Genomic DNA, 24385 nt, shown 5'->3' on the forward strand with positions numbered 1-24385 from the left:
GAAATAACATAAAGTAATAACAAAGATTTGTTCGAAGAATAACTTAAAATGTTATTAGTCTGAGCAGTTCTCTAGGATTTCGGTCATTCGATTTTTTTTTGTATTTTTTAATCCGACTGAAACTTTTTTGGTGCCTTCGGTATGTCCAAAGAAGCCATTTTGCATCATTAGTATGTCCATAAAATTTTCCATACAAATTTGGCAGCTGTCCATACAAAAATGATGTATGAAAATTCAAAAATCTGTATCTTTTGAAGGAATTTTTTGATCGATTTGGTGTCTTCGGCAAAGTTGTAGGTATGGATACAGACTACACTGAAAAAAAATGATACACTGTAAAAAAAATTTGGTGATTTTTTTATTTAACTTTTTATCACTAAAATTTGATTTGCAAAAAAACACTATTTTTAATTTTATTTATTTTTTGATATGTTTTAGAGGACATAAAATGCCAACTTTACAGAAATTTCCAGGTTGTGCAAAAAATCTTTGACCCGGTTATGAATTTTTTAATCAATACTGATTTTTTCAAAAAATCGAAATATTGGTCGCAAAAAAATTTCAACTTCATTTTTCGATGTAAAATCAAATTTGCAATCAAAAAGTACTTTAGTGAAATTTTGATAAAGTGCACCGTTTTCAAGTTAAATCCATTTTTAGGTAACTTTTTTGAACATTGTCGTAGTTTTTCATTTTTTTAAAATAGTGCACATGTTTGCACACTTTTGGAAAAAATATTTTTGAAAAGCTGAGAAAATTCTCTATATTTTGCTTTTCCGGACTTTGTTGATACGACCTTTAGTTGCTGAGATATTGCAATGCAAGGGTTTAAAAACAGGAAAATTGATGTTTTCTAAGTCTCACCCAAACAACCCACCATTTTTTATTGTCGATATCTCAGCAAGTAATGGTCCGATTTTCAATGTTAATATATGAAACATTTGTGAAATTTTCCGATCTTTTCGAAAACAATGTTTTCAAAATTTTAAAATCAAGACTACCATTTCAAAAGGGCGTAATATTGAATGTTTAGCCCTTTTGAAATGTTAGTCTTGATTTGAAAATTTTGAAAAAATTGTTTTCGAAAAGATCGGAAAATTTCACAAAAGTTTCATATATTAACATTGAAAATCGGACCATTACTTGCTGAGATATCGACATTGAAAAATGTTGGGCTGTTTGGATGAGACTTAGAAAACATCAATTTTCCTGTTTTTAAACCTTTACATTGCAATATCTCAGCAACTAAAGGTCGTATCAACAAAGTCCGAAAAAGCAAAATATAGAGAATTTTCTCAGCTTTTCAAAAATATTTTTTCCAAAAGTGTGCAAACATGTGCACTATTTTAAAAAAATGAAAAACTACGACAATGTTCAAAAAAGTTACCTAAAAATGGATTTAACTTGAAAACGGTGCACTTTATCAAAATTTCACTGAAGTACTTTTTGATTGCAAATTTGATTTTACATCGAAAAATGAAGTTGAAATTTTTTTGCGACCAATATTTCGATTTTTTGAAAAAATCAATATTGATTAAAAAATTCATAACTCGGTCAAAGATTTTTTGCACAACCTGGAAATTTCTGAAAAGTTGGCATTTTATGATCTCTAAAACATATCAAAAAATAAAAAAAATTAAAAATAGTGTTTTTTTGCAAATCAAGTTTTAGTGATAAAAAGTTAAATAAAAAAATCACCAAATTTTTTTTACAGTGTATCATTTTTTTTTCAGTGTAGTCTGTATCCATACTTAAAACTTTGCCGAAGACACCAAATCGATCAAAAAATTCCTTCAAAAGATACAGATTTTTGAATTTACATACATCATTTTTGTATGGACAGCTGCCAAATTTGTATGGAAAATTTTATGGACATACTAATGATGCAAAATGGCTTCTTTGGGCATACCGAAGGCACCAAAAAAGTTTCAGTCGGATTAAAAAAAAACAAAAATTAAAATTGAAGAAAAAAGACCGATTTCGTAGAGAACTGCTCAGTCTGTTATTATAATAACATTCCAAAAACAAAAAAAATCATAACGACGAATAACAAAACTTGTTTTAAATTACAAAAAATGTTATTGGCCTAGAATTTTCAAATATCAAAAAATGTTATTCCAAAGTTACTTCCGTCTGTTCGGGATGTTAGTTTTAGCATATAGCCGATAAAGGCACGCTAAAAAATGATAAACTTTTTTAAAATGTTTATGTTAGTTAGGTCGTAAAATGAAGCATAAATTTGTGATATTATTAATCGCAATGATAAAGCTTATTTGTCTGTGTACAATGACCCTTTGTACAACCGCAAAGGATTTAAAATGGATTTTTAAAGCAATTTTTGAAAAAAAAATAGGGGAGAGTGGGGAGACTTGATCCCCGGGGACACTTGATCCCAAGCCTGTATCTCGTCAGCATGTGGGTAAAACAATTAGCTTTGTTCTAGAAAGTTGTGCGAAATTAAGTAAAACTCATTGTAGAAAACAAAGAAAAAAATTAAAAAATGTTTAGATCGAGTTACACACATTTTTCTAAAAAGTGCTGCAAAAAACTTCCAAGAGATCTTTTTTCTTTGTTTTTATAAGTATAGAAAACACTCAAAAAATATTCAAAAAAAATATGGTTTATACATGAATTGTTTGATAAACATATCAACTCAAAAACCCTTACGCATTTGACGTTAAATTTATCGTATACTATTTTTACAATCAATTGTTTAAAAAAGTGCGTTTAGGGAGACTTGATCCCTGCATTTTTACAGTCACTGGAACCAGCCTCAAGATTTAATAATTGGCCTGGTTTTTCTTACATAGTTTCCTTTAGTATAGTTGTACATAACTTACTGCAGTTTGAACCATTTTTCAAAAGTTTTGTTTAATGTGAAATTTCTGTAACTTATAGAAAATTAAAAGTTTGGATGAATAAGAAACATTTTGCTTAAGATTTCTTTAAAATGTTGAAAGGGGGATCAAACAACATTTTGAAAATGCCGGTTTAAATATTTTTTTAAAACGCTTGGCATGATTCGAAGAGTTTTTCTGATATACTGAAATACCCTTATCAGCCAAACATAGTTGAATGTCTAAGCTTTCAATTCGTGCAAAATGTTCATAGTTTTGTGAGAAATTGACAGAATTATATGCGATACAAAAAAAGGGGATCAAGTCTCCCCACTCTCCCCTACTTCGCGGCCCTTCTTGACAGAAAAAATCCTACTTAACAGCTCGTTCCAAGGGGACCATAGTTGATCTATCGAAAAAATGTTGTCTTGTCAATTTATTATTGCAATTTATTGCATTAAAATAAAAAAAAGTGGTCAGAAATGGTTTTGAATCGTGTGTACATAAAAATTTACATAGGACTTTAGGAGGCTACTTCCCAAAAATATCAACTGTGATTTGATGAATCAACTGTGGCCCAAGAGAACGTGCTGTCAATCAAGAAATGTTGTTGTCAAAAAAGCTTGCAAACCACTTTTTTTTAAATTTCTGTAAAAAAAAATAGCCTTTTCTGATTGTTCAAAGTTAGCAAAATAAGCTGTATTGTTTTTTGTAATAAAATCCCCAATCTTAACACAAATTTAGGATCCAACTGATAAGATTTAACTTACATTTAAATTTTCAAGTTTTTAAAGAAATATAATGTTTTCGTGATTTATAGAGCATTAAACTACACATAAAATTTTATTAACTTGAAAATAAACATTTCAGTGCATTTTTGAAAAATTACTGAACATCAGAATAAGAAGTTCAGAGCATTTTTGAGGTCTCAGCTCAACAACCCAAATAAATCTTGGATCGATTATCCATTACACAACTTGCCATTTTTAAAGTTGATGTCAGTAAACGTTTTCGTAGCGTCAAGGTATGATAGATTTGGTTTTAGTGAATTTATTGCAAATTGAATTGAATTTTTGTGAATTTACTGCAAAATAAAAAGTTCTAAAGTTCTTCGTCATGATGGTTATCCTGGAAGCATTAACACTGCACATTTTTCAATACACTTTTTCTTTACATAAAAGCGAATAAAAACAGTAAAAAATGTATTTTTTTCATTTTTCAAAAAAAATCCTAGGAAGAAAATCACTCCTGAATAAATGCAAAAAATATCAATAAAATCTTGATTAAGAATGCATAAATTAAACATTGTTTTCTAAATGTTGTTTGCAGAAGCATATTACATAAAGTGATTCATTTTTCATTTTATTTTACAATTTCTGGACTCTATATCCAATGACTGTAGCTCTACGAGTGCACGAGACCATCTACGAATATAATTCTAAACAAATTTTAAAATCTGATCAAATGAAATGGTCTAACACTGTTTAAAAAGGCTTTCTAATTCAATATAATAAGAAATTTAAAAATTATTTGCAAAAAAAACTAAGTAAAACTAAAGATTACTCACAGCTTATGCCTCGTATCCGGAACCTCTCGAAACGGTCCAATCTTGCTGCTAACAAGCACATTGAACGCATGCTTCCTGTAGCCCACGTCCCGTATAAACTGCTCCTCCGAGTTCCTTACCATCCCAAACTCATCCGTCCCGTTCGGCACCATCGGCCTCAGCTCATCAAACAGCTTGTGGCTAATCTTCCGGTACTCCTGCTCCTTCTGGTACCGCTTGTACTTCTCCTTGAAGAAGCTAAAACTCTTTTCGTTCCTCGACTTGCCCTCCAATGAATCCGATTCAATCAAATTGCTATGCCGATGCTGTGGCACCACCTGTTCAACAGGTTCCGGGGCGACCCGCTGTTCGTTCGAGGAAGCCAAAGCTACCGGCGAAGAAGACGCAGCTCCAGTTCCATCGCTCATGAGATTCCAGTACAGATACAAGCTGACGGACCAGGTCAGCGAGGCGGCAATCACTCCCCACAGAAACGATTTGCTCACCATTCTTGAGATTCTGAAACAGGCAGAAGTGTGGAATCTATCTGTTTACGTGTGGGCTAAAGGGCAAAAAGTTATCTGTGTTGGTTTTGGAATGCCTTTTTCTGCCTGGGGCTAAGCAAAAGAACATTGCAAATCACTTTCACTTTCTAGCAAAGATGCAAACATGGGAAAATCTACGCACCTTTTGTACTTCTCCTTAGTCATTCGATTTCGTTATTCGATGGATGCGTTTGTTAGCTCAGTATTAGCACACAATAATAACATTTTTCTAACTTAATTCGAGATCAACGCAGGGAAAACAATATTTTGCTACTACGAAACAAGCAACATGTTTAAGAAACAATCATAAAAAACACACTGATTCAAATTCACGTTTGGATTTTTCGCTTATTCGTGTCAACAGGACAGTGGTGACACAAACCAGTCCAGTAACTAGCATAACGTGATGTAACGAGAATATAACGAAATTAGTTGTAACGCTCGTGTTTGTGAATGATTCCATCCCACTCTTATTTTTTATAAAACTAAATTCTCTACATCTAGGTTATTTCTCATAAAAAAAAAAACATTTTGTTACGATGGAGAAACAAACATACAAATAACTTGACATTTGAGTCAAACGTCCAATGATCGAATCTTTCAAAGTCATGAATAACTCACAAACAGAGTTAAACACAAATGATAACACCAAGGCGAATGAAATGATAAATCGTTGATGAATGTTTGATATGTTACACAAAGCATGCATAACTTATGAAACGGATCAATAAAAAAGAGCAGCAAAAAGTGGGAGGAGCTAAGGGAACGGAACATTTCGTGGGACGTCCTCGGAAAAAATTACTGTTCGCCCATTGATCATTCGCTCAAGAAACATGATAAAAAATATCCTTTTAATCCTTCACCCTTTGATCATTCAAAGGGTTATTGCTGTTTCATTTTTTTTTTCTTAACATTGTTTGTTCTTAATGCAGTGTGAAAATGCACCCAGGCCTTTTCAAGTACAGCTCACGGTGTGTTTCATAGAACAAACCTAAGATAAAAAAAAATGGCGAGTCTGATATTTGGCACCACGAAAGAAGGGCACTTTCCCTACATTTTGCAGGGTAGGGGAGAGTGGGGAGACTTGATCCCCGGGGACACTTGATCCCAAGCCTGTATCTCGTCAGCATGTGGGTAAAACAATTAGCTTTGTTCTTGAATGTTGTGCGAAATTAACTAAAACTCATTGTAGAAAACAAAGAAAAAAATTAAAAAATGTTTAGATTCAGCTACACACATTTTTCTAAAACGAGCTGCAAAAAACTTCCAAGAGATCTTTTTTTCTTTGTATTGATATGTATAGAAAACACTCAAAAATTATTCAAAAAAATATTTTTTACACATGAATTGTTTGATAAACTTATCAACTCCAAAACCCTTACGCATTTGATGTTAAATTTATCGTCATACTATTTTTACAATCAATTGTTTAAAAAAGTGCGTTTAGGGAGACTTGATCCCTGCATTTTTACAGTCACTGGAATCAGCCTCATGATTAATTAATTGAGCTGGGTTTTCATACATAGTTTCATTTAGTATAGTTGTACATAACTTACTGCAGTTTGAACCATTTTTCAAAAGTTTCGTAAACAAAAATTTCCAGCTTTTGTAAACATGCTTAATTTTGGTCTAAAAAATAATATTTTAAGTTTTTAAATATTTAACATAATAAACTTGTTATATTTTGAACACAAACGTACAGGTTTTATGTGAAATTGCTGTAACTTATAGAAAATTAAAAGTTTTGATGAATAAGAAACATTTTGCTTAAGATTTCTTCAAAATGTTGAAAGGGGGATCAAGTTACCCCTAACATTTTTAAAATGCCGGTTTAAAATATTTTTTTAAAACGCTTGGCATGATTCGAAGAGTTCATCTGATGAAATATCCTTATTAGCCAAACACAGATGAATGTTTAAGCTTTCAATTCATGCAAAAAGTTTATAGTTTTGTGAGAAATTGACAGAGTTATGTGCGATACAAAAAAAGGGGATCAAGTCTCCCCACTCTCCCCTACATCGAAATATTTCGTCGGGAGGGTCTAGAGGAACTTTTTTGAAGTTGTTTTTTTTTCGATTTTATAAGATACATATTTCTTCACAAAAGTCGTTGAAAATCGATAGATTCATTTATATATCGATCAAATTTCTTGTGATTATGAAAGTTTCCGATCCAAATTTACCAGATTCTCGCTTTCTTCGAAATTTAAATTCTTTGAAATTACTGAAAAAAGCTGGAAGAACCAAGACGGTCATAGAAATGTAGCAACATATTGCCCGGATACAAATTTGTACATTAAACAATGCTAATCATAGAGTATTTCATTTAAAAAAGCTATATCTATATAATTATAACACAATAGGTTCCCACAATATTTTTTTCAATCCTCTGTCATGTTACACCACTCGGCGTGGCTGGAACAAAACCAAGATACCCCTTCGGAGCTTTATACGTAGAAAATTGTGTTTCACTGGCCTGAATCTGAATCTACAAATATTAAAATATCTAAGGTTTTTGAATTTTAATACGGATTTTTAATTGATCTGGCCACGGTGTGTTTTTTAGAACAAACTAATGATAAAAAATTCGGTATGTTCTAGAGCAACTTTAATTTTTTGAAGATTAGTTTTCTATTTTATGGGATATTTGTTAAAAAAAATCACAGAATATCGGCGCATTCATGTTGATATCACGCAAAATTCTTATGAATATGCCTTGGGGACTCTAACCAACTATATTTGACCCATATTTGACCTCCACAAAAAAAAATCGAACCAAATTTACCACATTTCTAGCATTCTTTGAAATTACTCCAAAATCCAAGCTGGAAACCCCGATACGACCGAAAATAAATCTTTTCTTTGTATAATTTGGCATGAAAATACAACAACACATTGCCCGGATACGAATTTGAGCATCACCAATGCAAAACATGGATTATTTAATAAATAAGCTGTTTATTACCCAAAAGGTCCGAAAATTATTTTTTCAATCCTCTGCCACATCACACTATTACATTTTAAAACATTTTAGGATCAATCACATTGTAGAGAACAGTTTTCTGAACAAGTTCTATAAATAAGTATCAGTTTTGGTTCAATATAAGCAGAGATATGCCCAATTTCCTGAAATAAATAGTGCCTTTCTCCAAAATTGCTTAATTTAAATACTTTTCACATGATGGGCACTGCCTACTGAGTTTTGTAATGAATGCTATAGAAATATTTTCATAAATTTTGTCAAAACTTGTTATAATTTTAATGTTTCAATAAAATATTATAATCATAAAAAATATTTTAGCAGGCAGTGCCCATCTTGTGAAAAATAATTAAATTAAGAAATTTTGGAGAAAGGCACTATTTATTTCAGGAAATTGGGCATATCTCTGCTTATATTGAACCAAAACTGATACATTTTTATGGAACTTGTTCAGACAACTGCTCTCTACAATGTGATTGATTCTAAAATGTTTTAAAATGTAATAGTGTGATGTGGCAGAGGATTGAAAAAATAATTTTCGGAACCTATTGGGTAATAAACAGCTTATTTAATAAATAATCCATGTTTTGCATTGGTTGATGCTCAAATTCGCATCCGGGCAATGTGTTGTTGTATTTTCATGCCAAATTATACAAAGAAAAGATTTATTTTCGGTCGTATCGGGGTTTCCAGCTTGGATTTTGAGTAATTTCAAAGAATGCTAGAAATCTGGTAAATTTGGTTCGATTTTTTTTGTGGAGGTCAAATATGGGTCAAATATAGTTGGTTAGAGTCCCCAAGGCATATTCATAAGAATTTTGCGTGATATCAACATGAATGCGCCGATTTTCTGTGACTTTTTTGAACAAAAATCTTATAAAATCGAAAAATAATTTTCAAAAAAAAATGTTGCTCTAGACCCCCCGACGAAATATTTCGGTATACCCCGCAAAATGTCGGGAAAGAGCCCTTCTTTCACGGTGCCAAATATCAGACAAACCGATTTTTTTTTTCTTCGAGGTCTCGAAAAAATACACCGTGCATGGCCTTACAGGTGGATAGATCTTCAAAAAGTTTTTTTGATAACAAATTTGTAGAGAAATCTCTGACCTTTAAAACGCTTTTTAGGGTTTGTAAATCCGTTTTGATTGTTATTCCACTTCAAAGACTTTATTTAATTTGGCTGATTTTTGAGTGACAAACATGGTCCCAGAGGTTCAAGATGAAACTAAGTTCGCTTAAAAGTCGGATTTCTTTAAATAGGAATATCGTTCGACAATCAAAACGGATTTACAAACCCTAAAAAAAGGTAAGAAATTTATCTTCAAATTTGTTATTAAAAATACTTTTTAAAGATCGATCCACCAGATCCATTGAAAATCTGTCACAACTTTCTACGTATAAATCTCCGATGGGGTATCTCGGTTTATAATATTTTGCTCCAGCCAGGTTTGTTGGATGACCTCACAGCAAAAAAAATCTGTGTAAAATCGCATGCAAAAGCATGCACATCACCTTTGTGAGAAAATGCAAGTAATATTGTAAGAGAAAACGTGTACACAAAAAGCATCTACCGAAGAAAAACTTAGGGTTGCTCACCCCAAAAATAACATCAATCCGACGAGATACATACTCAGATAACCAAGTCCGCGCCCTAACCCGCTCGGCTATCTCGCCGCTGTATAAATGCTTGGATCAATGCCAATGTAACATGTACTGCAGTAGGGGTTCCGAACGTCGTATACTGTGTAATCTGCATACGATGTATGGGGAACCTATAGCTACATCGGTGAAGATCCAGCATTATACATAGCGGCGAGATAGCCGAGTGGGTTGGGGCGCGGACTTGGTAATCTGAATATGACTCTCGCCGGATTGGTGTTATTTTTGGGGTGAGCAGGCCTGATTTTTTTTCTTCGGTACATGCTTTTTGTGTACACGTTTTCTCATACAATATTACATGATTTTGCTCACAAAGGTGATGTGCATGCGATTTTACCATCGGATTTTTTGCTGTGTTGTTTTTACCATATCCCCGCTAAGGGGTGAGATTGGGTCAATTTTCAAACGATTGCCATTGATTTAAGGTAAAGACCATCAAATTACACCATATTTTGAGAAAACGTTAGTAAACTATCTCACAGCTAAAAAAGTAATAATCCAGCTGCGTGTAAAAGGCCTGGGTGTAAAATAAATATTGCATTATTTTATGCAATTTTATGTGATTTTACACCCTGAAATATGTAGCCCATCAGTATGGGAAACCTAATTAACCGAAATGTCAAGCTTGTATATGCGTTTATCCTTGCAGCATTTCATTAGTCTGATGGCCGAGTGGGCTAAGGCGCCAGTCCTTAATGTTGGTGCTGGGTTTGAATCCCGTCGGTTGCAACTTTTTTTTGTGTTTGCAAAAATTGTACATGCAGTGTGTAATATTAAGTGTTTATTTTGACGAATATGATGTGCATGCTTTTGCATGCGATTTTACCATCGGATTTTTTGCTGTTTAAGAACAATTCTACAATTAAAGATTTTCGATGTTATTTAAATTGTTTTTGTTTATTAAGAAATTACGAGAGATGTATCGTTTTTTTGACTCATAGTCACCTTCACTGACGGTACACTAAATGTTTACATTTGTTTATAGGACCTTATCTTTTAAAAAAAAGTCTTGTAGAATTGGTTCATTATAAGCAGAGATATGCCCAATTTCGGAAAATAAAAAGGGACTTTCTCCAATATTTCCGGAAATAATCGATTTTCTCACGATGAACACCGCTTACCCTGTATTATAATTCTAATTAAACATTTTAAATTTGATATAATTTTAATGTTCAACATATTGCCACAGTTCAAATATGTTTCAAATTACTTTTTCTTCTCTTGAAAACAATTCTTCTAAAGTATGGATTAGAATTTATGTACATCTTTGCATTTTTAGTTTTGGGAGAGCAGCAGTGGCTGAATGGTTACGGTGTTCGCTTTGTAAGCGAATGGTTCTGGGTTCGATTCCCATCTGCTCCCATCGAGAAAGTTAAGGACTTAGAAATGCTTGAAATGCTAAATATGCACGAAAAATCAGGTCGCTGGAGGCGGGGTTCGAACCCCCGTCCTTTAGATTGGTAAGCTAACCACTAGGCCATGGCGACTTGGTGAGCCTAGACTGGAATTAGGAATACTGTTACAACCAACCCGCAACGCCTTTCGAGGTGTATCCTATATCTGCCTCTCCTATTAACATTGAGTCCAAAACTTCCCAACAAACGTGACATAGGGGTCCTTGCGCACTTTAGATACACAGCAAATAAAGTAGTAATCCAGCTGCGTGTAAAAGGCCTGGGTGTAAAATAAATTTTGCATTATTCTATGAGATTCTGTGTAATATTACACCCTGAAATGTGTAGCCCATTAGTATGGGAAACCTACTTGACCGAAATGTGGAGCTCACATCTACGTTTATCCTTTACATTTTTCATCGGTCTGATGGCCGAGCGGACTAAGGCGCCAGTCCTTACTGTAGGTGCTGGGTTTGAATCCCGTCGGTTGCAACTTTTTTTTTTGTGTTTACAAAAATTGTACATGCAGCGTGTAAAATTAAGTGTTTATTTTGACGAAGGTGATGTGCATGCTTTTGCATGCGATTTTACCATCGGATTTTTTGCTGTGTAGGTGTTTACTAATGATCCTTCCCATCCCTGAGGATAGCTTGGACCCGGCCAGGACCCCCTTATGCCCTGGGTAGTATTACACACTCATCAAAAGTGTGTTGGATTGTTAATCCGGATGAGGGTCTAATACAACCACAAAAAAAACAGAGGGATAAGCGTTGTGGAGCCTTCCGGTGGTGGGGCGTCCTCCAAAATGCTAATGCTAATGATAATCTTTGCATTTTTAGTTTCTGCGACTCATTACAAAACTCACAAACATCCATTTTATTGTAATTTGAAGAAGATAATTAAACCGTCGATTCCTACTCACAATTTTATTCACAGGGCTTTTTGTTCAAGGTTCAAATGATATCGAATGATTTTCTGTTATAATTTGATAATTTTTACGAGCTTTCCAAAACAGATTTAATTTATCTCCGGATAATTAGTCTAGTTTTGCTTACATTTCACACTAAAACTTTACTAGTGCTTAACCAAATTTGATAGAATTTGAGGAGATGTTAGTACACGTTTTACATGAACAAGGCAACAATGAAAAGTTGAACCAGTTTCCAGAAATGTGAATTCAATGTTTTGGTGCTCTGGAGTAACCATGGGCGGGAAATGCGAAATTCTAGAGAGTTATCCAAAAAGAATTGGTTAAGGTTATTCAGTTAAAAACTGAATTTGAAATCTGCTTGTAATAACCAAGCTTGAAATTGTTTCCAGACATAATGAATGCATTCAAGTAAGTGCCGTTATCATCATTTTCATGCTGGTAATATGAGAGATTTTCAGATGGAATCCAAATGATGAGACAACTTAACTCGAAGCTGTTTTCAAATTTAAGAACGAAATTGTCAAAACGGTACTAAATTAGCATAATCTGAAGCTTATAGGATGGGGAAAAATATAAAAATTGAAATAACAAGCCGTAGTCTCAACATCTGAATGCAAATTCATGAATTTGAATCAGTTGTTTTGCAATCATTAGTTTCCAAAAAATGTAAGTTTTGACGAAAACAAAAATTTTAACCAAAAAAAACTCAAGTTACATTTTTTTTTTGCCCTTTGATTTTTCAGGCCAACTTTGAAGGGGGGGGGGGGCTTAATTCATTTCAAAAATTTAATAAAAAATAACTTATTTCAGAGTCACCCTACCCTGCGTATCCTTCTCATGTTATTTTAAACTAAACACACCATCGTCGTCGCCACCGAGAGGGGTGAAAAGTCACCGTCGATTGCGAGACCGACCAGAAGCCAAGCCACACCCCCTTTTTCCCGGGAAAGTCACGCGGAATATGCGCGCTTCATTTCCATTTCCAACGTTTTCAGGTCAACAAGGCGCGGAGGCGTCCGTCCGATTGGTTAACCGGGCGCAATTGACACCACCATCACTGCCACGTGGTTGGCCCTTGGTCGCTTGACGCGCCACGTGTCACGGGGTCACGACTCTTGGCTGGGTTTGGCCGCGATGGCGTCGGTGGTTGGTAAATGTTTGCCGCGTTTCGACCGAGGGTGTCGAGCACGGGCAGGTCAATTGCTCGCGCGACTTCGAACGGAACGGATGTGCGTGGTGCCGTCGGATAACCGGAAGTGGAAACCGTGGATAGAGTGTGCTCGGCAGGTGTCTCATTGGGAACGGGTGTTGTGTGAAGTGCGTTGAGGGATGATCAGACACTGATCGGGAGTGCAGTTTTGGAAAGTGTCAATATCAAACAATATTTAACAGGTGAGTTCTTTGATTTTATATATTATTTTATTTATTCTTCTCATTGTGAGCTAAATAAATAGAAAAAAAAATATCTCACGGTATTTAAGAGAAAACAAATTTCAAGCTATAAGTAAAAATAAATTATTTCGGAAACTCGAGTGTTTCTACGAGTTTTTATTTCTCTTTTATCAATATGTCTATTGCACTATTTTATAAATTACACTACATTGCTTCCAGCAAGCAATCTATCAACTTTTCCGCTTTCATTAGTTTGTTTAAAAGTAACACACACATAAAAGATGATTGAATCAAGTATAAATACGTGTAATCTTTTTCTTTTTTAAATTGTTTTAAAAAGTCTTCCGACTTTCGGAGTCAAGCTTTCAATGGCCATTGCAATTTGTATTTCAAGTCTTTGAGAACCCCCTCTTCCTCCAACCTTCAAAAATTCCTCAAAAATCAGAGGGAAAAAAATATTGCTGAAAATTTCAATTTTTCTTCAAAATACGTGTACAATTGACTGTAACATATTAAAAATACGTTGTATTTAATCAAATAGGGAATTTTTAGACTTTTTGCAAATTTTATTTTTTTTATTTCCCAACATTAGAAAAAAACAAAATTATAGGAAGAAAAATATTTTCACAAATTTATTGATATTTACACATTTTTATCACATCAAAACTGTTAATGTTTAAAGCATTTTTTTTGTACTTTTTGGTTAAAATCTTTGATAATTGGGCTTGAAAGGAGAATGGGCAAATTTGTATGGGAACTGGTCCAAGGATGTACACGAATGAGACCAGATTTTTTCGAAAGATCTCGCCGAGACATGAAAAAAAGTCTTGTGGACAAACTCGCTAAGCCCAGGGGTTTTTTTTATAGAATTATTTTTATTAGATTCTTTTCGGTACTGGGACCTGGTCAGGACCGAGTCGGCTTTTGTTATTACATTTTACTTAAAGCTAAAGAGTAATCACAGAGGGTCTTGTTAAAAAACACCCCGGGGTTTAAAAGTTACAGGGAGTCCTAGAATGACCCAGGACATTCCAACACATTAGCAAAGTTATGCGGGTATGATCAGTGATCAAAAATCACTGACCTCTTGCTTGTTACGGCGGTTGACCCACCGGTCTTTACTTCAAGGAGTTCTCGGATGACCCAGAACATCTTAATAAGTTGTTACAACAATATACCTTATCCTTCCATACTCACTGAAGCAGTCTAGTCTGGATCCGCTTTCAAAATCTTGAAGTTTCGACTTGTTACTATGGTAGGCCTCTTGCACAAACGATTCAAACGGAAAAAGTCATGTTTCAATCATGCTCAAACATATCACAACTGATAGTTTTCGCTGATACGTGTCGAATGAAGTCAAGATGCATGAAATCCATAATAAAATATTGATTTTATAAGTGAATGCTCAAACTTCAACAGTTTGTAAATTTTGAACCCCGGGGTTTAGAGAGTTCGTCCAGAAGACTTTTTTTCATAACTCGGCGAGATCTCTCGAAAAAAAAACTGGTCTCGTTTATGTGCATTTTTGAACCAAATCCGCCCATTCTCCTTTGAAATTTTTTTTTTTTTTTATTGTCATTTGTGTGAAATTATCAGTTAAATTCAGGTGCTTCACAATTGTCGGCAGGCTTGTTACAAATATAGAATTTTTAGCACAGGCAAAAAACTGAAACTAATTATTTTTTACAATTACAATAAATTTAAGCAGTTTGATCTTTGGAAAGAAAAACTCCTAAAATTATAAAATATTATGAGTTTGGAGGTTGTTGAGATGTTTGAAGTGACTTAAAGGATTCAAACTAGGATGTCTTAAACAAACGCGGTGCTGGGGAAACCTTAAGGCTCGCTAGTTCGCTATTTGCAATTTACTGAAAAATATCATATGTTGTTAAAAAAAAACAAAAATTATTTAAATTTTTCATAATTTCACTTTACACCAAGGCATAGTTGTTCCGCCAATAATGTTCCATATTCATATGGATCCAGAAATTCTTCAATTTTCATTGGCTTTTGTCGAAGTTTAAATTATTTTCAAAAAATGCTCACGATAACTCAATTTGGTATTGGTGAGACATGTTTTTTTTTGTGCTAGTAAATAACTGATTTTGATATTGATTTCTTATTATTAGCTATTTATAACATTTTAATATTATTGCTTGGTTCCAATAAAATATAACGTATTTTCAAAAGCTCAATAAAATCAGAAAACATTGGTTGATGGCTTACAAATTATGTTCAACATTAGAAAAAGTAATGTAAAATTTAACAAAGATCAGGCAAAATATCCAAGTGAGCAAATAACTAAAAAAAAATAAAGTTTTAGCGTTAAAATTTAATAATTTAACAACATTTTCGATCAAACTGTTGAATTCTTTTAATTATTGATATACCAATATTTACAAGAATATTCCATTATAAATAATTGAAAAACACAATTTTAAAATTTTTCATTTAAAAGAAGTTTTGGTATAAAGATTAAATTTCATGGCCTAAATAATGTCCTTGACAAAATTGCTTAAAACTTTCCTATAGTCCGTGCCTTATTTATCAAAATAAAAAATAATGACAAATTAAGTTATGAACGCTTAGCAAATCCCATAGTTAAAATAAAATTCAACAATAAAAAATAATAGCAAATTAGGTTATGACCGACGATTTTTTTTTAATTAGAGTAGCACATGAATAACGCGATGTTATTGTCTTACTCTCTCATAAGATCTGTTCAATAACAATTTTAAGAATAAGTGTTGGGGATGTTATTATTTTTTCTTCTCATTACCGAAGATCATGACTAGAGGATGACGAGCGGGAATTCGCGGGAAATTGGCCATTTTTGAGCCTCTCGATTCCCGGGAGATTTGGTCGAGACTCCCGGGAATTTGGATACTTATAAATATTGGGGCAAAATATTAAAAGTCCTATCAGCGACAAACGAAGAGTTAAATTCCATACATAAACGACAAACATAAAGCCATTTTCAAGTTTAATTCTATCAATGCTATTTTGATTTGCAAATTCAGAAAGTGAAAATCAAAATTGAAAAAAAAAATTGTCGATGTTCAGGAAAGCCTACAGTTCATGTTCAGTTCAGTTTTCCTTTAACTGTAAATATTCCTTTACTGCTTAATAACAGTTGAAACGAAAACACTACTTTGAAATGTTGCTTAAAATTCTTATTGTCTAATAGCAATAATCCTGATCTTGTAAATTGATGTTTAAACTTTAGTTTAAGTTTAAAAAAAATCAAATGAAAAGTTGATGTCAAGAGTTCATTTTTTTATTTTTTTTAAGGGTCAAATAAACTATTGTGTTACATATGTTAATAAGACCTATTAAAAAAAACTCTGGATGTCTACCCAAACAAATTCTTTAAACTCAGGAAAACTTATTTAGTGAGAATTTAGAATTGAAAAAAAAAACAAAATTCGATAGAGTTTTGAGTCCCAAAAAGCACTTGAATTGAACTTAAACCAGCAGATTTGGGGAGATTTTTCATCACGTAGATAGTTTTACACAAATTAAATCAAATGTCGATATTACACTTTCATTGTGTTGAATAACTATTACCTAATGATATTAAATATATACAAATGTTATTTATTTGTTTAATTACAGTTATCCCACATATTCGGAACACCCACAAATTCGGAACACTTTTGTGGTAATTTGTCAATAGAATGCAAAATGCAACTTTTCTGCCGACCCTTCTATCTTTAGGGCCTTTATTTGGACATTCTCTTGCTATTTCACTAGTAAAAGTAATACTTTTTAAACAAAAACTGCATTTCAAGACTATGTTATCCAGAGCACCAAAACACTGCCTCCAAATTGCCTGTTCCATGATTGTGGGTTGTTATTGTGTCTCCCACAATTGTGGAACACCTGAATTTAACTGATATTTTCACAAAAAAGTTATCAGACCATTCATAAAACATTACTAAGCATGAGTTTTATTGGTTTCAGAGTGCAAAGTCAATATTTTGTAAAAAATATGTACTCCCGAAGAGAAAAAAAAGTTTGTTTACATCGTAAGAAAAAAGTGTTCCGAATTTGTGGATTTCAAGGGTCAATGATTTTCTTTGAAAACTTGATATAAAACGTAAAAATGTACAGCCGGTCTATACATCAATCGAAAGATCGCAAGAAAAGCTTTAACATCAAGGTAAAAGCAAATCATTAGGTTCAATTATCGATTTTATATGATTTGTTGAACATTGGCCGATCTGTAAACTGTTCCGAATATGAGGGATGACTGTACTTTTGAATTTCTGTCAGCAAATATATTATTTTGCCAAACAAAACTAACTCCCGGATCCCGGGAATTCCCGGGAAATTTCAAAATTCATCTCTCGATTCCCGGGAAATTAAAAATCTCGAGAATCGTCACCCTCTAATCATGACTTTCTGATAACAAAATTAGATATTTTAACAGGACTTATTATTGAAATGACCGCCGTTTTATTATTCCCACCTGCCCGGGATAAAACAAGCCAAATCACCCAAACTCTAAGAATCTCCTTTCTTCCTCGGTTCTGGCAGAAATCCGTCCCCGCAGCAGCTGACGACACACGGTTTGTTTGAATAAATCTGATTCGACAAATTCGAAGGGTTGTTCAAGGCATCAGAATGAACCGTCCAAAATGCAAGAATAATAAACCGTGAAATCATCGTCACCTCATATGAAGACGCACGTGACTCGTGGGAAATGGGTGGTGAAAGTTGTTGAAGGACTTTTTTAGAATTTTTAAAAGAAGGAAAGTAAGTTTCACATATGTTGTAAACTGTCCTAAAAATAAGTTTTTATGATGGATCGACTCAGGGCCATACAGCCAAGGCAAGAAGTCAAAGGGGAACCTTCCGATCGTTAGCATTAATTATCTTCGCGGTAAAAGTCACCGTGTTCCAGACCATACAACTACACGCCTGATTAACAGTTGAATAATTGATAACTCAGACATTAAACTTCCATCAACCTGCGCGCTCTCCCCCCGCAGAAACAATCACTTTTTTCGATGTGGTTCCGCTGGAAAGGACAAAGGATATCGAGGCGAAACCAATGCAATTAGTGGCGATACCTGGACGGACATATGTTCCGCTTCCACGGCCCACTCTTGGTTTCCGGTGTGAGAGGCCACTAATTTCATCTATACTTGATATCAAAACAATGGCGCGTGCGGAAAATTGGATGGCAAACGGTTTGACTTTTTCATATTTTTTTCACCCCCCTATCGATACCGTTTTGAACAGGGTTGAAAACGGGGTGAAGGGGTTACATGTGGTTTGTTGTTGGTTTGATTGAAAGGTTATAATCATTACATGAACCTCATTTAGCTCGGAGGGAGGGAGGGATAATTACCGGACCGCCGAAAATATACCGTTTGTATTTGCAGGTGTTTGTCGAACGGGAGAGAGATTTTTGAAAGGTTTATTTTTTATTTGAAGGGTGAAACTGAGTATGACAAGACAACTTTTTTTTTCGTTCAATCAATCGCGCATTGATTTTGTTCAATGAGTGTTATGATAATATTCGATTGATAGCGCCGAATAAATTTGCATTTTCACAGTCACTGTGAAAACTGACATCTGAGGGCTTTGCTGAACAATTAAGTAATTTGTGAATATTTTCAAGGGAGACAATAATTTGAATTTAATTCAATCAATGTTTCTAGTTATTAAAACCGATTTAGAACGTATTTCTAGCACCGTAATCCAGAGTGACATTGATACGATTTTAATAAAATTTTCAAATTTCATTCAACTCGTAAGGCTTTTTTCATGATATATATTTTTAAAACATGTACTGGGCTGTGTCACACAATGTCCATGTACGTTTTATTCAAAAGTTCAAAAATATGTTTCGTTGAAAATTGATATTTTAATATCCTTGACACACAAAAAAAAAGAAAATTGTAGATAATTTTGTGCAAGTTGCTTTTTCTCTACAAAGTCTTTGCATCTTAAACCATTTTAGAAATTTTGTTTAAAATTTTTGCGCCATCCCAAACTGTACACAGCTAAAAAAGTTGTAATCCAGCTGCGTGTAAAAGGCCTTTGTGTAAAATAAATATTGCGTTATTTTATGCAATTTTATGTGATTTTACACCCTGAAATATGTACCCCATCAGTATGGGAAACCTACTTCACCGAAATGTCAAGCTCATATATGTGTTTATCCTTACAGTTTTTCATCGGTCTGATGGCCGAGTGGGCTAAGGCGCCAGTCCTTACTGTTGGTGCTGGGTTTGAATCCCGTCGGTTGCAACTTTTTTTTGTGTTTGCAAAAAAATTACATGCAGTGTGTAATATTAAGTGTTTATTTTGACGAAGGTGATGTGCATGCTTTTGCATGCGATTTTACCATCGGATTTTTTGCTGTGTAGCGCTAAAGATGGTTTTTGTGTGAAAATGCTTTTTTGCCCTTAAATTTAAATTTAAAGAAAATCTTGTTTTGAGAATTCAATTTTGTTTAGGGATTTTTTCTTCTCGCTCTAACATTTACACATAAGATCCTCTGTAATTGCTCTTAGCTTTAAGAAAACTGTAATCACAAAAGCCGATTCGGTCCCAGTACCGAAAATAAACCTAATAATAATTTTCGATTTTTAGGAATGTTCTGATCAAAACCTACAACTTAGAAGAAACCAAAGCGATAGGAAAATCACTTCTACAGATACACATTTTCGAATATTACCATTCCCATTCTGTATGACCGGTCCGCAAAATTGTATGGAGCCTGTATGGAAAAAACACATGATTCAGAATATTGCTTCTTTTGATATAAAGAATGCATGAACAAATTTTCAACCATATCAAAAAGAACAAATAAATATTAAAATAACTAAATTCTGGAGAAATTAATGGTTAAATTTAGCAAAGACGTATTTGTCCAGGTTGCTATCTAAAAATCCCTTGCAAAAAAAGCTTGATGGTGTCCCACTTCATTGAAAATGAAACAATAATAATTAATAAATGTGCTAGGGACTATCCATTAACCACGTGGACACTGGCATCATTCCAGATCGTCCATTTGGCGGCCATTTTTGTTTTAGAAAAACATTCAAATCTTGATTCAGAATGTTTCAATCAAAAAATGGTTTTCTTTGTGTTGTTTGTATAAGCATTTTATATATCGTGATTATTTTTTTCATTTCAATTTACTATTTCTGGACCCTGAATTCAGAACTATCATTGACAGTCATTGCCCCAAGAGTGAAGGACACCATAAACAAGTTTGTACAAGGGAGAAAATTCATTTTAGCATTTTTTTTGTGCCTCCAGATGTTATGTGAAATTTAAAAATAAAATTTGGTTTTGGGCTGACCAAAACAGAATAGCAAACTTCACAGCAAAAAAGTAGTAATCCACGTAGTACGTGTAAAAGCCTGGATGCAAAATAAATTTTGCATTATTTTATGAAATTTTATGTAATACAAGCCTTACCCGACAAACTTCGTTATGCCTTTTTTTGTTTGTTGAAGTTTTTTGATATTTTGCATATTCAGTCTCCTGTGATCAAAATATGATTTTACGTAGCTTTCTCCATACAATTTGCCGATGCTCCGGAATCGGTTCCAGAGTGGCCAAAGTGTCAATTAGTTATCAATTAGAACCTTCCTTGGGCTTATACGAACCCAACGCAACAAAAAGCACATCGATCCGACGCTCCGTATTGAACTGATTCGCGTTAGAACAAAACCGTCGAATTTTTTTATATATATAGAAGATTTCACCCTGTAGTATAAGGGGATTGCGTCGCTATTTTTAGACCACGTTTTCCACTTTTTCTCCATGTAAACCGACTACTTTATCGACTTCATTTTGCTGGGCGGGATAGGACTTTTCCACTCTTGCACTTAAGGCGTTACATACATGTATATTAGGGTGGGTACGTTTTTCAAAATGTTCTCGGATCAGGTTTTAGTATGGTTCCCCTTGTAGGGCTTGCTCATAGGGACTTTCATGCCAAATATCAGCTCATTTGGTTGTAAACTGGCTGCGCGCATCAGGGTTAAAGTTTACATAGGAATTACTATGGGAAATTGGAACTTTTTGTTCAAACGCTCCTACAGGTCTGGGAAAATCACGCGCCAACTTCTGGTATGGTCAGGCCTACGGGGAATGGTCTGAAGAACACTTTTCCCGAAGAGAGCATATGGATTCGTTGTCCCTAGACCTGGCGCATCGGCAAACAATCCGATGTCTCCGGAATCAACGGTTTTCCCTCAAAAAGCATCAAATTATCCTTAGCATGCTATGAAAGCATGACGAACATCGCGACGCCATACGTCAGGCAGCTACCACGTGGGTGAGAAACGGCTGGAATAGAATAGGTAGCTGCCTGACGTATGGCGTCGCGATGTTCGTCATGCTTTCATAGCATGCTAAGGATAATTTGATGCTTTTTGAGGGAAAACCCACAGAGTAAGACAGAGTCACTACTGCCATTTGATTTTTGGTTCCACTTTGTGGTACATCGCAGGTACATCGCACGCCTGCTACCAGCAAACCTTATTAAGCCAAAAAATAAAATGACATTTCTTCGGACTGCTCGCTCTGTGTTACTCTGTGGAAAACCGTTGATTCCGGAAACATCGGATTGTTTGCCGATGCGCCAGGTCTAGGGACAACGAATCCATATGCTCTCTTCGGGAAAAGTGTTCTTCAGACCATTCCCCGTAGGCCTGACCATACCAGAAGTTGGCGCGTGATTTTCCCAGACCTGTAGGAGCATTTGAACAAAAAGTTCCAATTTCCCATAGTAATTCCTATGTAAACTTTAACCCTGATGCGCGCAGCCAGTTTACAACCAAATGAGCTGATATTTGGCATGAAAATCCCTATGGGCAAGCCCTATAAGGGGAACCATACTAAAACCTGATCCGAGAACATTTTGAGAAACGTACCCACCCTAATGTATATCGGCAAAAAAAGTCAGAGGTTAGTACGAGCGCACACTTCATTTTTTAAATTCTTTTTTCATGGCATTAAAATATACATACTAGCAAAATAAATTTGAAGATTTTTGTTTGCATCATTGCCGAGATATAGCAATTTCAAGTTAGCAGTTTCAAAAAACGGATGCCACGATATCTCAACACTGTCTTGACCAAATCGGCTCAAAATTTTGGTGAAGACTCGTTCAACCGATTCCGTGTGCATGAAGAAGCCCGATTTTTAAAAAACTTTATTTAAAAAAAAGACAAAAATATTTTTTGTGTTTTTCATATAAAAAACCGTTAGTTTTTGATTTTTGTATTTTTTTAAAAAGCAAATTTTAAAAATTGGGCTTCGTCATGCACACGGGATACATCTTAAGAGTCTTCACCTCAAATTTCAGCCAATTTGGTCCATCCCATCTCGAGATATCGTGGCACCCGTAAATCAACTCGGGGTTTAGAGAAAAACGCCAACAAAGTTTGACAGCCCGCTTTGCACATGGCAAAATTTTTAACTAAAATCGTCTTTTACTCAGTTTAATGATTAAATATCTTCATGAAACTTTCAGGAGTGATTAGTAATCATCTTTTTAGTGGATTTATCAAATATTCCGTAATATAAAATTTTGTGATTTTCTACATGTATGTAACCCCTATAGGGACGTGGCGTTACATCGTACTGCTATCTGGGTTTTTAAGTGCGAGAGTGGTAAAGTGCTGAGTCATGTATGTGTATGTATGTATTTGAACCCCCGTCTTGACAGGACTTGGCCATGACCACAGTATATTTCAACTGAGACGGTTCGGTTAGTAACCACCATATATCTCAAGAACCTTTGAAGCGAACACCTTTCTCTGGCTAACGATTTCTTCTGAAATTGTACGGACAAAGATCGGTAATGCAGATGACTCGGGCCAGGCAATCCACGACTCCCTCGTCCAGTTCATGAGTATATGAGATGGCCCTGGGCTGTTTTGAGACGGTGTTAGTAGTTATATAATAGGGACGTGGCGTTACATCGTGCTGCCATCTGTTTTTTTTTAAGTGCAAGAGTGGAAAAGTGCTGAGTCATCGTCTAAAAATAGACGGCGTCCTATCTCGCCCAGCAAAATGAAGTCGATAAAGTAGTCGGTTTCGATGGTGAAAAAGTGGAAAAAGTGGTCTAAAAATAGCGACGCCATCCCCCTATGGTTTGGATATGTTATACCTTGTGACATTATTTCGCCACTACGGAACAAATCAGTTCAAGAGCATTAACTCCATGATGGCCGACTGGTTAGCCTCCCAGACCATCAATCCAAAGGGTGTGAGTTCGAATCCCACCTGATTCTTAAAGGTGTTTTGTTCATATTCAAAGTTCAATTCCTGATTCCAAATTTCAAGGGAACCGACCGGGATTTGATCCCTGAACCTTCTGCATTCGAGGCAGAAGCCGCAACCATTGAGCCACGGAGCCGGTAAGAGTGGAAAAGTGCTGAGTCATCGTCTAAAAATAGACGGCGTCCTATCTCGCCCAGCAAAATAAAGTCGACAAAGTAGTCGGTTTCGATGAGAAAAAGTGGAAAATGTGGTTTGAAAATAGCGACGCCATCTCCCTATAGGGGGATGGCGTCGCTATTTTTAGACCACATTTTCCACTTTTGCTCATCGAAACCAACTACTTTATCGACTTCATTTTGCTGGGCGAGATAGGACGCCGTCTATTTTTAGACGATGACTCAGCACTTTTACACTCTTGCGCTTAAAAAAACCAGGTGGCAGCACGATGTAACGCCACGTCCCTATGTAGTCCATCAGTATTCAGTATGTGAAACCTACTTGACCGAAATGTCAAGCTCATATATTCGTTAATCCTTCGCATTCTTCAACGGTCTGATGGCCGAGCGGGCCAAGGCGCCAGTCCTTGCTGTTGGTGCTGGGTTTGAATCCCGTCGGATGAACTTTTTTTTGTGTTTACAAAAATTGTACTTTTTCACAAAGGTAATGTGCATGCTTTTGCATACTATTTTGCCATTGGATTTTCTGCTGTTCATAACAATTTTGTTTAATTTTTCCATTTTATGTACCGTAAACCGGGGTGACTTTGATAGGATTTCAATTTGTTTGTGGAAAATTTTCCAGCAGGTAAGGTTTTTCTCAAGATTATTATTTTTAAAACATGT

At 34.8% G+C, this 24385-nt stretch overlaps 2 protein-coding genes across 2 annotated transcripts in view; one reads left to right on the top strand and one right to left on the bottom strand.

Annotated features, from left to right (window-relative positions):
* LOC120430873 (probable ATP-dependent RNA helicase DHX34) overlaps positions 1-24385 on the top strand; it is a 46888-nt gene that overhangs the window by 21943 nt on the left and 560 nt on the right. The gene's annotated exons all lie outside the window — the stretch shown is intronic.
* On the bottom strand, positions 4081-5248 carry LOC120431976 (polypeptide N-acetylgalactosaminyltransferase 11-like). The gene is made up of 2 exons (XM_039597115.2): positions 5071-5248; positions 4081-4902 (listed from the first exon to the last, which is right to left on the bottom strand). The coding sequence occupies exons 1-2, from the start codon at positions 5091-5093 to the stop codon at positions 4401-4403; spliced, it is 525 nt and encodes a 174-aa protein (XP_039453049.1). The 5' UTR covers positions 5094-5248; the 3' UTR covers positions 4081-4400.

Source organism: Culex pipiens, chromosome 3 (assembly GCF_016801865.2).
Source record: "Culex pipiens pallens isolate TS chromosome 3, TS_CPP_V2, whole genome shotgun sequence".
NCBI lineage: Eukaryota > Metazoa > Arthropoda > Insecta > Diptera > Culicidae > Culex > Culex pipiens.